A 12,427-nucleotide genomic window follows, 5' to 3' on the forward strand; every position below is an offset into this window, starting at 1 on the left:
GCTCACTTTGTAGCTGGATCTGAGACATGGACACGTGGTCCTGCTTTCAATTAACTGCAATCTCTTTTGGGAAGAATGCTTTCCCTCCAAAAGATGTTTCCTCCTCATTTTCTTTTTATAGTTTGCAAGTATAATTTTTTAATGTTTTAAAAAATAGTGGATGACCTCTTTCCATTGCCCTCTGATATCTCATTTTATCAGATACTTCCTTTAAACTTGACACACAGCTGTAATAGTCAGGCATCTGCTTGGCGTGGTAAGCTTTCCACAAGGGGCCCCTACCTGCCTTTCTCACCCGTCCCTTCCTTGCTCCCTCCCATGTACCCTGTGCAACAGAGCAGTGCCCGTGAGACAGGAGCGTCGTTATGGTTAATAACATGTCAGGAGTTGAGTTAAAGTACCAACATTGGCAAGTGATGTACTTTCGTCATTTATTGGAGTAAATTCAAAACATCTCTAAAGTCACCAGCACTCACGTTTATTCTAATCTGCTTCCTAAATGAGGGAGGGGGAGCACATATATCCCCTGAGGTGTGTGGGGGGCAAGACAAAAGGAGCTGAGGCCCACTGCTTGCCCCAGCTGACTGACCTGCATTCCCTGGAGCAAGATGCTTTCTCATCTCTGGCCTTTGCAGCCCCCTCCCTCTCCCTGGAATTTCCCCATCTCACTTGCCCAGCATCCTTCGTGACTCAGCTAAAGTGTCACCTCCTCTAGGGAGCCTCCCGTGATCTTCTTCTGTGGTCTGCTCTCACTCTGTCAGAGTTTAAGCAGTCTGCGTTCCCACAACCCCCATGCAGACCTCTGCTGTCACACCTGTCACAGTGGATGGCAGTCTCTTGACCCCTTTCAGTCCCCTACCTTCCAGACCGTGTGCTTTTCGCAGACAAGCACTGTGAGCGGTTCATGTTTGCTTTCCCAGGTCTTGGCTGAAGGTCTGGCACGATGGGGCATCGGTTATGCCTCGGGGGCACTAAGGAAGGCACACAGCTGTGGACACCTGCCTGTCGTTCTCCTCGTTTCCTGGCTCTGAGGTTTCTCACATGGCGTTGGTTCTGTTGAAATGATGGTGACGACAGGGACACGTTCTGAGAAATGCGTCGTTAGGAGATTTCGTCGTTGTGTGAACATCATAGAGTGCACTTACACACACCTAGACGGTACAGCCTGCTACACACCTAGGCTATGTGGGGCTAAGTTTATGGGACCACCATCATATACATGGTCCATTGTTGACCAGAACGCCGTGCAGCACACGGCCGTACCAGCTAAGAGGCAGCCACTGGCGGACCAGTTTGGGGTTGGGAGGATGGGTCGCTGGAGAAGCGGTAGTTCCTGAGAGGAAGAAGGGGCTGAAGTAGAGAGAAGAGAACCTTGGACATTAACCAAGGTGCCACATTCTACTACCACCAGCTCTTTCTTTTTCTTTTTACTTCTTGGCATGGCTTTCACCTTCTTTTCTCTCCGTACGCCATGGCTGTACCCGTATATTGACCTATACCCCGCGCCCACTCCAAAAATTCATGAATGTCACTGACGTGAACCCTGGCACATGCCAACTCTGTGTCCCATCCAACATTCAAGTCAAACGACTGGTCTCAAATAGGCAACAGTTACTTAAGAAAATGAGATACCCACATTAAAATTTAACCAAACTCTGCGGATCTCACTCTAAGAAAACGTGGTAGCTCCTTTAATTGCTCTAAGAGACCAGGACCTTATCTCACCTTCTCACTCAAATGGCGTTTCTTAGCCCCAAGTCAGATGCTTTGACCCCTGGAGCTAACGGTGTGCACATAAGGACCATTATTTGTTCATTTTTATTACTGATTTCACAGTTTTCCTAGCATCTTTGAATGACATTATTGAATCTTCCAAATTTGGAGGTCAGCTCCTTGAATAAGAAGACCAAGAAGCGAGTGTCCGGGATAATGTTCGCTGTGTGACTGGTTTGGTTGTGTCCCTTAGTGGCCGTCCCACCAGCGGAAGCACTGACCGCATCCAGAAGTTGCGGAAGGAGTACTACCAGGCTCGGAGGGAGGGCTTCGCTTCCTACGAGGAGGACGACGGAAGAGCAAGGCCGTCCGATTATGACCTTCACTGGGTAAGCCCATGCTGACTCCAGTCATTGAACTGACGTTTCCTGAGATGGTTTAGAGCAGAGGAACATGGCTAAGAATGTTCTATACGTATCCAGTTATATTTAGGCTCCTTGGGTTTCATAGATGTGAGCACTACCTGAAGCACAGCCATCTTCTCCCGCAGAAGTTGTTTACATAAATCAAACCAGACTAACATGCACTAGTTCGTTTTAACTGCTCTCATATTTACTCCCCGTTGGACTCACATACCAGCTTGTTGGGGTGGAGCAGATGTTAGCTGTGGTAAAGAGGACAAGGAATCTTTGTCATCGTCTACTGAGCCTTAATCCTCGCCCTCCACCTCTTGGGCCTCAGACATCTGGGCAAGCACTAACAGACCGTGCAATATAAGCCATCGCTCCTTTGGAAAATGGTTATTAGAAATAAATTTCAGAAGGGTTATCTTCAGAGATATCAATTGTTTGTATATTGCATCTGAACCATTCCCATTTTGCTGATCTTACCAGCTCACTGAGATCATTTTTGTTTTGAGGTAAGGGCCGTTTTTGTATTAGAGGTTTCTCTCTGCCAAATCCTTCGACATTCGGGAATAGAAAAGAATACTGTGGTCTCTAAAGAGACTTTCTCTTTTTTTCTGGATAGCATGATTCATACTCTTGTCTTTTTCTAGAAGGCAAAGGCTGTACCTACAAAACAGACCTAACTCTTAAGCACCCACAAGAACGCCCCAGAGCAAGGTGCGTAGAGTTGGGTTAAAAGTGCACGTCACATGCTTAGAATGGTGCTGACACTGAGCTGGTGGCAATAAACGCCAGCTCTCGTTACTGATGTCATTCCTGGAGCAGAGCTGTACACGGCCACAGGAGTGTCCTGTGGGGAGTCAGCCCTCACCCTCTCTGAGGATCAGTGCCTCCTCCCAGTTTTTGTGCTGTTTTGAGAACCGCGTAGGGAACTCTCTCACTCCTGGTGGCCACTCCAGACACCAGCTCTTTGGAAGGACAACTCTATTAAAGGGAAGTTTCCTTTCCTGATTTTCGCTCGTGCTTATGCTCACGAGCTCAGGGCTGGGACAGCGAGTCCAGCGACCGAGCTGATCCCTCTCGTTTTCAGGGCGGTGCTGTGGCATCTCGGGCACGGCACCCAGCACTTTTCCTCATCTTTGAAAGTCAGCGTCAGCATCCACCACTGCTGTGCAGAGCCACTGAGAGGCGTTGGCCTAGGAGAGTCTTCCTCGTGTGATGGAGTTTAAAAACACCCATCAGAAATGCGCAGTAAGGGTTGGCGGTCTCCAACGGCCTTCCAGAAACAGGCATCCTGTGGCTACAGACCAGAACAAACAGCTACTGGTTGGTGTTATCACAGATGTTAGGGTTAAACAGAATAACACTGACAGTGATGGGGCAACTGGTCACTTAGATTTTCAGTAACACAAGAGAATGATTTCCACACAATAACAGTTTAGATGACAATTCACTTCATTTCAAACTTAATCTCGATCAACTTACTGACTTTGATGACAGACTATGCATACGTAAGACTCTGCTCCCTCCGTCAAACAAACAAGCAATAAAATAAACGGAAGTTGTTTCCACCACAACCCAAACGGAACACCACATCCACGCTTTGAAAAGGCCTCCGTCTCAATACCACCATGAATTCCTATGAGCAAAGTAGGACCAGTAATGTTAGATGAAGCAGGCTTGGTTGTTTTGACCTTATTTTCCACAATCTCCTTACATCAAGCTGAAAGGATGAAAATGCCTAATCTTCATGAGTCTTAAAGTTTCTTCTGACCTTCCCCAAACCTGAGCTACATAACTATACACTCAGGTCCCCCCATCTTAATGATTTGATTTTCATGTCAAGCAAATGTGTAACCAGACGACCTAGTGAGCAAAGAAGTATCTCTGTTTTAATTTGTGTTTCCCATGGTCGGGTGTGATGAACTTTGCCAAAAGTGACTGATTTTACGTTTCCCAGACAGTTGGGAACTAAGGCTTCCCAGAGGGATGCTTGGGAAACGTACCGCCATAAAAGAGGAGCTCTGTGTGATGGCTGAGATGCTCCAAACAGGGATTAGAATCTCAGCATCCTTTCCCGTCCTCTCCCCAAGCCAAGGGAAAACACTCGTATCTTTTGTCCGGCGTCAGCCTGAGAAATTGCACCATTGTTTTGCTGCTTTTGGAAAGCTCTAGGAAAGCAAGTTGAGAAAGTTAACATTTCATTCCTGTCAGTCAGCCAGACCCAACAAGGCAGCTTTTATGAGACTGTGGCTCCTGGATCAGGCTGGTCTTCGGCATCGCTGAGGGCACTTGTTAAAACCTGATTGATGAGAGGAGCAAGGGAGCCCAAGAGAGGGCCCACAGTTGCTTCTCTGGGGGGTCCTCAAGGTTTCTGGGCCACAATTCTAAAAATACGGCATTGGTTCCTATCACTTCAGTAAGCACCAAAGTAGCTCATCTTCTCTGGCAACATCGTTACATGGACCAGCATCATCAAAAAATACTCTCATGGACTCGGAACTCCCCAAGTCCAGTACCTGAGCTTGAGAGGCCTGACAAGTGTTCCCTGGAGGCACGCTCCGCTGTGGAACTTTGGAATTATCGAGAAGGAAATTAGGAAGACAAGTTACTTAATAACTCCCTTTTAACTGGTTTTAAATTAGGCCAGAAAGAACGTAAGAATGCTCACAAGTCTTCAAGGCCAAAATGATGAAAGCAATCACTTGAAAGATTATTACAATCTATGATTATTTTTTAAGAGAAAATATATTTTTGTCAATGGGACAACTATCCTTTCTTTGGCCCGCCTTAGACTTTCTAGAACTTTTCAGGCCATCTTGAGGGCAGTTCTCTACCAGTGTCCCACCTGCCCCGTGGCTCGGAGCTAAAGACTTCTTGCTTTCTTGGGTTCTCACTTGCTCTCGCATCGTTCTCTTTTCTCCGTGTCTCCTATTCAACTGTAACAAATATGTGCTCGGTCTTAGAGTAGGCCAGGTGCTGGTAACAAGGATATAATATTATCTCTACCTTGGAGGAACTCACAGTCTAGCCAGGAATACAGACATCTAAGCCAAAAAAAAAAAAAGGACAAGAATGTCTGTGAGAAATGCTGTAGTGAGGAGAGGTGCTAGCTTCGAAATGAGCTCAGAGAGAGCAGAGAATTCTGTTGGAGGCAGGGTGGCACTGAGGGGTACTGGGAAAGCTATGAAGACCGTTTGGGGGGTTGCCTCAGCTGACATATTTTGTTCTTTTTCTCTCAAATTTGGTGTTTTTCTTTTTCCCAAAGGAGCTCCTGGTATATTCACTTCATTTGTGTTAAAATAAATGAATACACACAGACTGTGAGGTTTGTACATGCGGACATGAGACCTTAAAAATCTTTTCAGCCTGTCTGGTTTGTAGCTGTTTTCCCATCTAGGCTCTGAAAAGCTGTAAAGAGCAAGTTGACAGAATTTCCATGGCTGCAAGGGAACGGCCTGGCGGGTTTTTATAGTCCTAATTAAGTAAGCAAGATCTTCTAGCTGCGAAGCGTTAATATTTGCCAAAAGAAAACATAATACCTGTTATCTGCTGGTATTTTGTTTCTGTAAAACTTGTTAAGACTGTCACAGTCCTCTGGCAACAGGCTGGGGTTTTTTTATTAGCAGATAAAGATTATCTGCTTATTTAACAGCAGCATGAATATCTTATAAGTAATTTCGGAAATGGGATGACTCTGGAGTTTTCTAAAAATTTTACCACCTTTATTATCGTCTTTTTTCGAGAGCTACATGGCATAGCTCATACTCCCCTCCTCTTTTAACTTTCTGGCTAAATTAGAAGAGTGTTTATCTATAAAAGGGGTTTGTAAATACGTGACTGGGAAGGAGGTACGCTGGTTTCCACTGTCATGAGAGACATTGTACTGTATCTTTCTGGCAAAGGGGGTGGGTTCAGGTAGGTGATGGTCAGAACAAAGGAGATAGTTGGATGAGTAAATGCAAACATTCTAGAAGATTTTTTCGCCCTGTTATGAAGATGGTCCAGGAACGAATTCAGCAATTGTGCCTGATAAAGCTGTCTGGACAATGAAAGACACATCTGGTGAGTTCTGCCATCAGAGGAAAGGGAGAACAAGATGCTGAGATCATGCTAGCCATCTTAAGAAAGAGATTTAAGATGGATTGTGTAATAGCCACACGAGTGAGAAAACCATCAGAAGGTGATTTTCTAAACCTGAGGGTAAGAGAAAAGAGCTCCTGCTGTCCAGTGGTCCAATATAAGAATTGAGACTTGTCTGTATTTTCCTTCTCTGGTCCTTAAAGTCATCTGATAAAAACTAAGGGCATTGATAAATAATTCTGGATTAGTCAATGACTCTTAAATTTCAAAGAACAGAAACCTAATTCAAACTGGCCCAAGGAAAAGAAAGAAATTTTGTCAGCTTATATAAAATCCATAGGCACATCTGACTTCAGGCAAAGCTGGAACCAGCTCCTCCAGACAGGCCATTAGAAATCTATCTTTCTCCACCTCTCCGCTTTGTTATTTTCTTCATAGGCACCATTCCCAGGGGGCTCCCCTATATGGTGGTAAGAGAGCCCTCAACAGCTCCAACCCAATGGCTCTTTAGAAAGAGATCGTTTCCTCCCAGTACATCCAGGAAGACCTACAACTGATGTTTGATGCGATACTCGGCAGCTTATTGACTCAGCCTGGGTCGCGTGTCCACTTCGGAACTCCGATGGCCAGAAAGATGCACAGTACCTTTACTGGACAGAACTAGGTCACAAGGCCACCCCTGGAGCCAGAAAGTAGCATGAGGCCTACCCAAGTTCCGTGAAGAGCACAGGCGAGGAGGTGGTCCCCCAAGGAGAATAAGGGTGCTGTTCACAGGGGAGGGAAAACGGATGCTGGGCACGATTAGAAGATGTCTGCTACAGCTTCTAGTTCTAGTGATGATGTAAAAACGTCCTTCATCTGCTTAGATTTTCAAGGAAAGAGCTAGAAAAGACCTTCCCCTTTGTGTTTTCGTGTTTATCATTAGAAGGATCAGGTCTATTATCACTCCTAAACTTGCTGCCGTGGTTGGCTAGGTAAAAGGAGAAAGAAGATTTATTTTTGTCTACTGCTCCAGTATGTTTGAGCTCTTGCAGGAACCCAGATGGCTTCACTGAGTTATTCATGAGAAATTACCAGACCTCCGGCCACTTATTTAGATAGGCAAGTGACATTTTGATTCACCCCAGACCTAGGAATTTGCCCCAGGGAGAGGCAACAGGATCCTTTGTAAGGACCAAAGTGACTCTTTCTTTGGGCAGAATTACTCTAGCTCTGTCCTCCTGGGTTGTTCCTTCGCGACGAGAACATATTCTATATTCGTGTATCAAATCATTATGTTGTACACCTAAAACTAATACAACACTATATGTAAATTATATCTCAATTTTTTAAAAAAGGACATATTCTATTCTTAGAAGCTTCAAAAGATGGGATGAGGTCAAGAGTCAGAGCCATCAAGTGTATGCATCCAGAAACTTCTCGTTCGGCCCTCCCACACAGTAACCAGCCCCTGCTCAGCTGATGAGCCCTCTTGAGCCCCACCAGCAGTTCCTTCGCAACGTGTCCCTCCAACGACAGATTAGTGTTTCCCTGGATTTCCTAAAACCGCCGAACTGAGGAGCAGAACAGGTACCAAGGCAGAGAGAACAGGAGAAGAAAACCCGCTGTGTCCATGAATTAGGTGGATTTTGAAGTTTGGTCAAACTTGATGTTGGTGAAATAGCCAACAGCATTTGAAGAGTTCAGACTTGCTCACCTAGATTTCAGGAGCTCGTGAAAATTCAAGGAAAGAACTGGCCAAAATGAATGGAAAATTTTTTTTTTTTGGTTGGTAGTTTTAATCCGTTTATACTTCAGTGTGACTTCCGCAGGAACATGCTGACATATTAGCTATAGGGGAGAAGATCACATGAGTGAATTTCTAGCTTTTAAGCATAGTGTCAATCATTTTGAAAGGAACTAACATGTTTACAGGCGATACCCGACGTAGAAATAAGCTGTTTCGGACACCCATTTAGAAATCGGCAATTTGCAACTGGGAATGGTTTTCCCACAGGAAAAAGAATATATTGGTTGTTGGGTCCCAGACCAGCCTACAAAAGTGCACTAAAATCCAACGCCCTGTGCTAACCAGAGAGCAGGAGCCCGGGAGGTGGAGCAGGAGCCGGCTGAGGGGCAGGAACAGCAAGTTCCCTTCTTGCCTCTTTCCTGGACACACTTTTGAGACGAGCCCTAGCCCCTTGCTGTCTGTCAGTCTTTGGGAGTGCCTCCCCAGGTTTCCTGGCCCTCCTCGCCCCTACCTCCCCATCGCTGCACCCACCTTCACCCCCAAAGTGCTCAGGAGGCAATTTCCCCCCTTCCCCATCCTCCCTCAAAGTTACACTTCTCTCAGTAGCTCATCCCCGCTGCACTTTGGGGGCCGAATAATCTGAGCCATAAAGGTCCTTCGCACCCGTGAGAGGCCCCACTGCCCGGAGTTTCTGCAGGGCTTCTCTTTTGTGTGCGGAGCTGAGTTTCCCCACATCCCCCGTCTGACTCACTTCCTGTGGGCAGTGACCTGATGCTGAGAGGGGCACTGATTGCTCCCCCAAACCAGCCCCCCATTCCCCTAAAGGAAGCCTTTTGTTTCTCAGTCTGCCCTCTGTGGCCCCTGGCAGGCTGCCGCAACTAACCTGGACAGCACTGTCTGAAAATCTGCCCTGAAGACAGCCCCTCCACACCACTCCTGTCTTCCCACCACGTCTTTCTTTTTTTTTTTTTTTGAGGAAGATCAGCCCTGAGCTAACTACTGCCAGTCCTCCTCTTTTGCTGAGGAAGCCTGGCCCTGAGCTAACATCCGTGCCCATCTTCCTCTACTTTATACGTGGGATGCCTACCACAGCATGGCGTGCCAAGCGGTGCCATGACCACACCCGTGATGTGGGCCAGCGAAACCCGGGCCACCGAAGCAGAATGTGCAAACTTAACCGCTGCATCACTGGGCCAGCCCCCCACTGCATCTTTCTAAACCCACTGATGTCCTGAAGTTTAGACCTAACCACATAACAGGTATGGGAAGAGTTTTAGCACAAAGCGTGAGAGTGTGAACCTGGAAATCTGACTGCTTACATTCACATCCAGGCAACATCGCTTACGAACTAGGTGGGTTTGGGCCATTGATTTAACCTAAAATTGGGATGATAGTACTATTTCATGGGAGTATTGTGACAATTAAATGATTATTACATGCAAAGCGCTTAGAATAGTGTCTGGCAGGTGGGAAGTTCAATAAATGGGAGGCGTTTTTAATGGTACACATAGTGAGGTGTTTAGAAATAATAAATTCTGTTAGCCAGACAGCCATCCCACATTAGTCATTATCGGAGCTGATGCTCTTTGGTTATTCCAAGTCCTGGGTCATCACGCAGCACACAGAGCACGGGTGAGGCCAGCTACGCGGGCTCTCGCTGGTCACCACCGAGGTGCCCACGGTCCCTTCAGGTGGTGGCTGTCAGGCCTGGTTGAAAGGCCCTTTTGGCAAAGTCCTTTGGTCAAAAGGTCAGTATCTGTTTCCCTGTCTCCCACACACAAACTCTTCCTTGCAAAGTGCGCTCCTTTCTGCCTGCCGCCGGGGGCCACCTCATCTCTCTAATGAGCTTGTGCGAAAATCAAAGACCAAAATGCAGAGGGAAGTTAGAAGCTTGGGTTTTCCTCCCTGCAAAAACCCTGAAGCAAAGAAATCCCAGGATCTTGTTCAGGACTTAAAACAGGAGGGAGAGGGCAATACAGAGAGAATGTATGCAAATGATTTTCTCAATAAATTATACTACATCTAGATTAATGACAACAGTGGCATCATTTACTCAGTGCTGACTCTACCTGATACTGTGTCAGTATCTTATATAAATTATCCCAGACAACACCATGACGTAAGTATCTTTAATCCTGTTTGCAGATGAGAAAATTAAGGTTCTAAGACTTTGCACCATAGTCACACATTCTTAGCAAGGCTGCTATTCCAGTTGTGCTCAGTGCTGGTGGAAACAGAAGGAGAGGGGGCCTCCAGTGGAGCTGGGTGGATACTTTTTGTACATGAGATATCAGGAAGAAAGGAATCTCTGAGTATTCACTTAGAAGCACTGTAAACACTATTTCTCCGATGAACTACCCTTTAGTTATCACTCTTAATTTGTTTTGTAACCCAATAGTATTGAACCAAAACCAGATTTTGGTCTTGTTTCATCAGTTCTCTGTAAAAGTCAAAGTGAAATCATTCTTTTTATGCTGTAATCAAATAAGTTAGCCTATCTCTGACTGAAACCCAAACCTGAATACCAAAAAGCAGAAAAAGAAAGTTCAGAACCACATTATTTTTCCATAATATGTCAAAAAAAAACCCTACGCTCTACTTATACTAGAGGGAAAAAAGAACTCTTTCTGCTTCTTATAAGCAATTAATTCCAGCTCAGGATGTCGAGTTTAGAAAAGGGTAAGTTCCCCCAAACCACAGCCGTTTGTGTTGGATCATGGTTAAAACCTAAAATTCCAACTTCTACCATAATCACATTCTTTTCTTCTACTGCAATGGGAGAAATGACCATTTTATGTAATATAGGAAAAACCATAGCAGAGACTCCTATGAATTCCAGATTTCCTAAATGGTTCTCAAAGCCGTTTGAAATCAGTTGGATATGTTTTATTTCAGCAGAGCTCAAAAGTCCTGAAATAAACTTTGGGTGCGAAATTTTAAAAATGAAGATGTTTGGAGTAGAAGATATGAAAATCCACTTAACTGGCGTTTATGACATGTGTGTCACTTAAACTTGATGACAATTAAAACTCCGTGTAAGCCATGTTCAGATCCCTTTGCACATCTTCCTGATGAATTAACCAATCCGGCCGCTGCAGAGGCCATCTTGTTCCCTCAGTTTAAGGAAATTCTTGACTCAGAATCATTCTAAAATTTCACATCATTTGGTTCTTATTAAGTGGTAACTAGTCTGAGGTTATGATGGGAAAAGAAAACTCACAGAAAGCTCTCCTCTGGAACAAGCAGGAAGAACACGGGAACAAAGAAAACCTTAAAATGACAGTAATCACTACAGCAGTCCTGGAACTGCCATTCTCCACAAGAGGAAGGACCGCTTTTAATACAGCTGTAATGACCCATTCTGGAGGCTGTGACTTTACAGTCCTCTCAGGCATCTCGTTAGTTCCTCTGTGTTTCATTCTGAGCCTTGAAATCACAGTGCTAGTTTTCAGAGTGCATATGAGGAAGAGCAAACGCCGACACCACGGACTTCGGCGAGGCTGATGGGAAAATTTCCGTTTATTCAAGTAAATGATCTAAAAAGAAAGGGTATAATGTTGTTATTATAGACAATTGAGAAATAGTTTCTTTTCTGTTTTCAAGATGATACTTGCCTAAAGTAATGGCGTCCTTGGGTTTATCTCCATGAAGTTTTCTTCAAATGATCTGGCTTATTCCATGTCATCTCTCGCTCAGCCTATCCCCTGCGTGGCTCCGTGCCCTGAGCAGCAAAGCCACAGCAGCACAGCAGGGAAATAGGGTCTCTGCCGTCTTTTCTTTGTGGGTTTATTCCTTCACGGAATGCTTAGCAATTTATACACAAGTGTACATCAAGCCCAACAATTGCATCAATGCTTACAAGCTGAGAAGGAAAACCTGATGGGGAAGGGAGGGGGTGTGTGTGAAGATATTAATGTTTTGAAGTTTCTCCTTTAGAGAAATAGTAGGAAATGTCGTGTGAGAATGACTTTCCCCATCATGATCTGATGTCTTTCCTCTAATGAACTTCTGGCTCCCTGTGATAATGGACACCCCCAAAGCACGCAGAGAGACCTCCATTTTTCAGTTTTGTTTTCCCATCATCGCTAATCGCCAGAGTCCCTGATTGTTTCTGAACAGCAACCCCATTTTAGTTGTAATTTTTATACACATCAGCTACTTTTCCTTTCTTCCTCTATTTAGTGTGGACCAGGTTTTCTGTTTTCCATGCAATTCCCTTTCCAGGGATTTTCCAGGTTTAAATGGTCAGACAGCACTTCAGCAGCAGCGTGCCCTGTGTGTGTGTGGTTATAGGGAACCAGAGCCTCACATTCCGGAGGAGGGAACTGTGGTCTCCCAATTAATGCGAATGATGGCGGGAAGAAATCTTTTAACACAGCGCTGAGGTAGGTGACTGGGAAAAACATGCTGTGGGCTTTAGGAGCTTGTGGTTTACGAGTGGCTCTAGAACTGTTTTTAAGTTCCCCAATTTCAGAAAGTGGATAACTTTCTCCTT

The 12,427-nt window shown here is 45.2% G+C and overlaps 1 protein-coding gene across 4 annotated transcripts in view; it reads left to right on the forward strand.

Moving 5' to 3' along the window:
• PARD3B (par-3 family cell polarity regulator beta) overlaps positions 1-12,427 on the forward strand; it is a 915,243-nt gene that overhangs the window by 819,011 nt on the left and 83,805 nt on the right. For 3 of the 4 annotated variants that reach the window (XM_046658143.1, XM_046658144.1, XM_046658146.1), the window contains one exon: positions 1,967-2,102. The exons of the other annotated variant lie outside the window; for it this stretch is intronic. In XM_046658143.1, coding sequence (XP_046514099.1) covers positions 1,967-2,102 — 136 coding nt within the window. The remainder of the gene's footprint in view (positions 1-1,966; positions 2,103-12,427) is intronic. 4 annotated transcript variants of the gene reach the window in all.

This window comes from Equus quagga, chromosome 4 (genome assembly GCF_021613505.1).
Source record: "Equus quagga isolate Etosha38 chromosome 4, UCLA_HA_Equagga_1.0, whole genome shotgun sequence".
Classification (NCBI taxonomy): domain Eukaryota; kingdom Metazoa; phylum Chordata; class Mammalia; order Perissodactyla; family Equidae; genus Equus; species Equus quagga.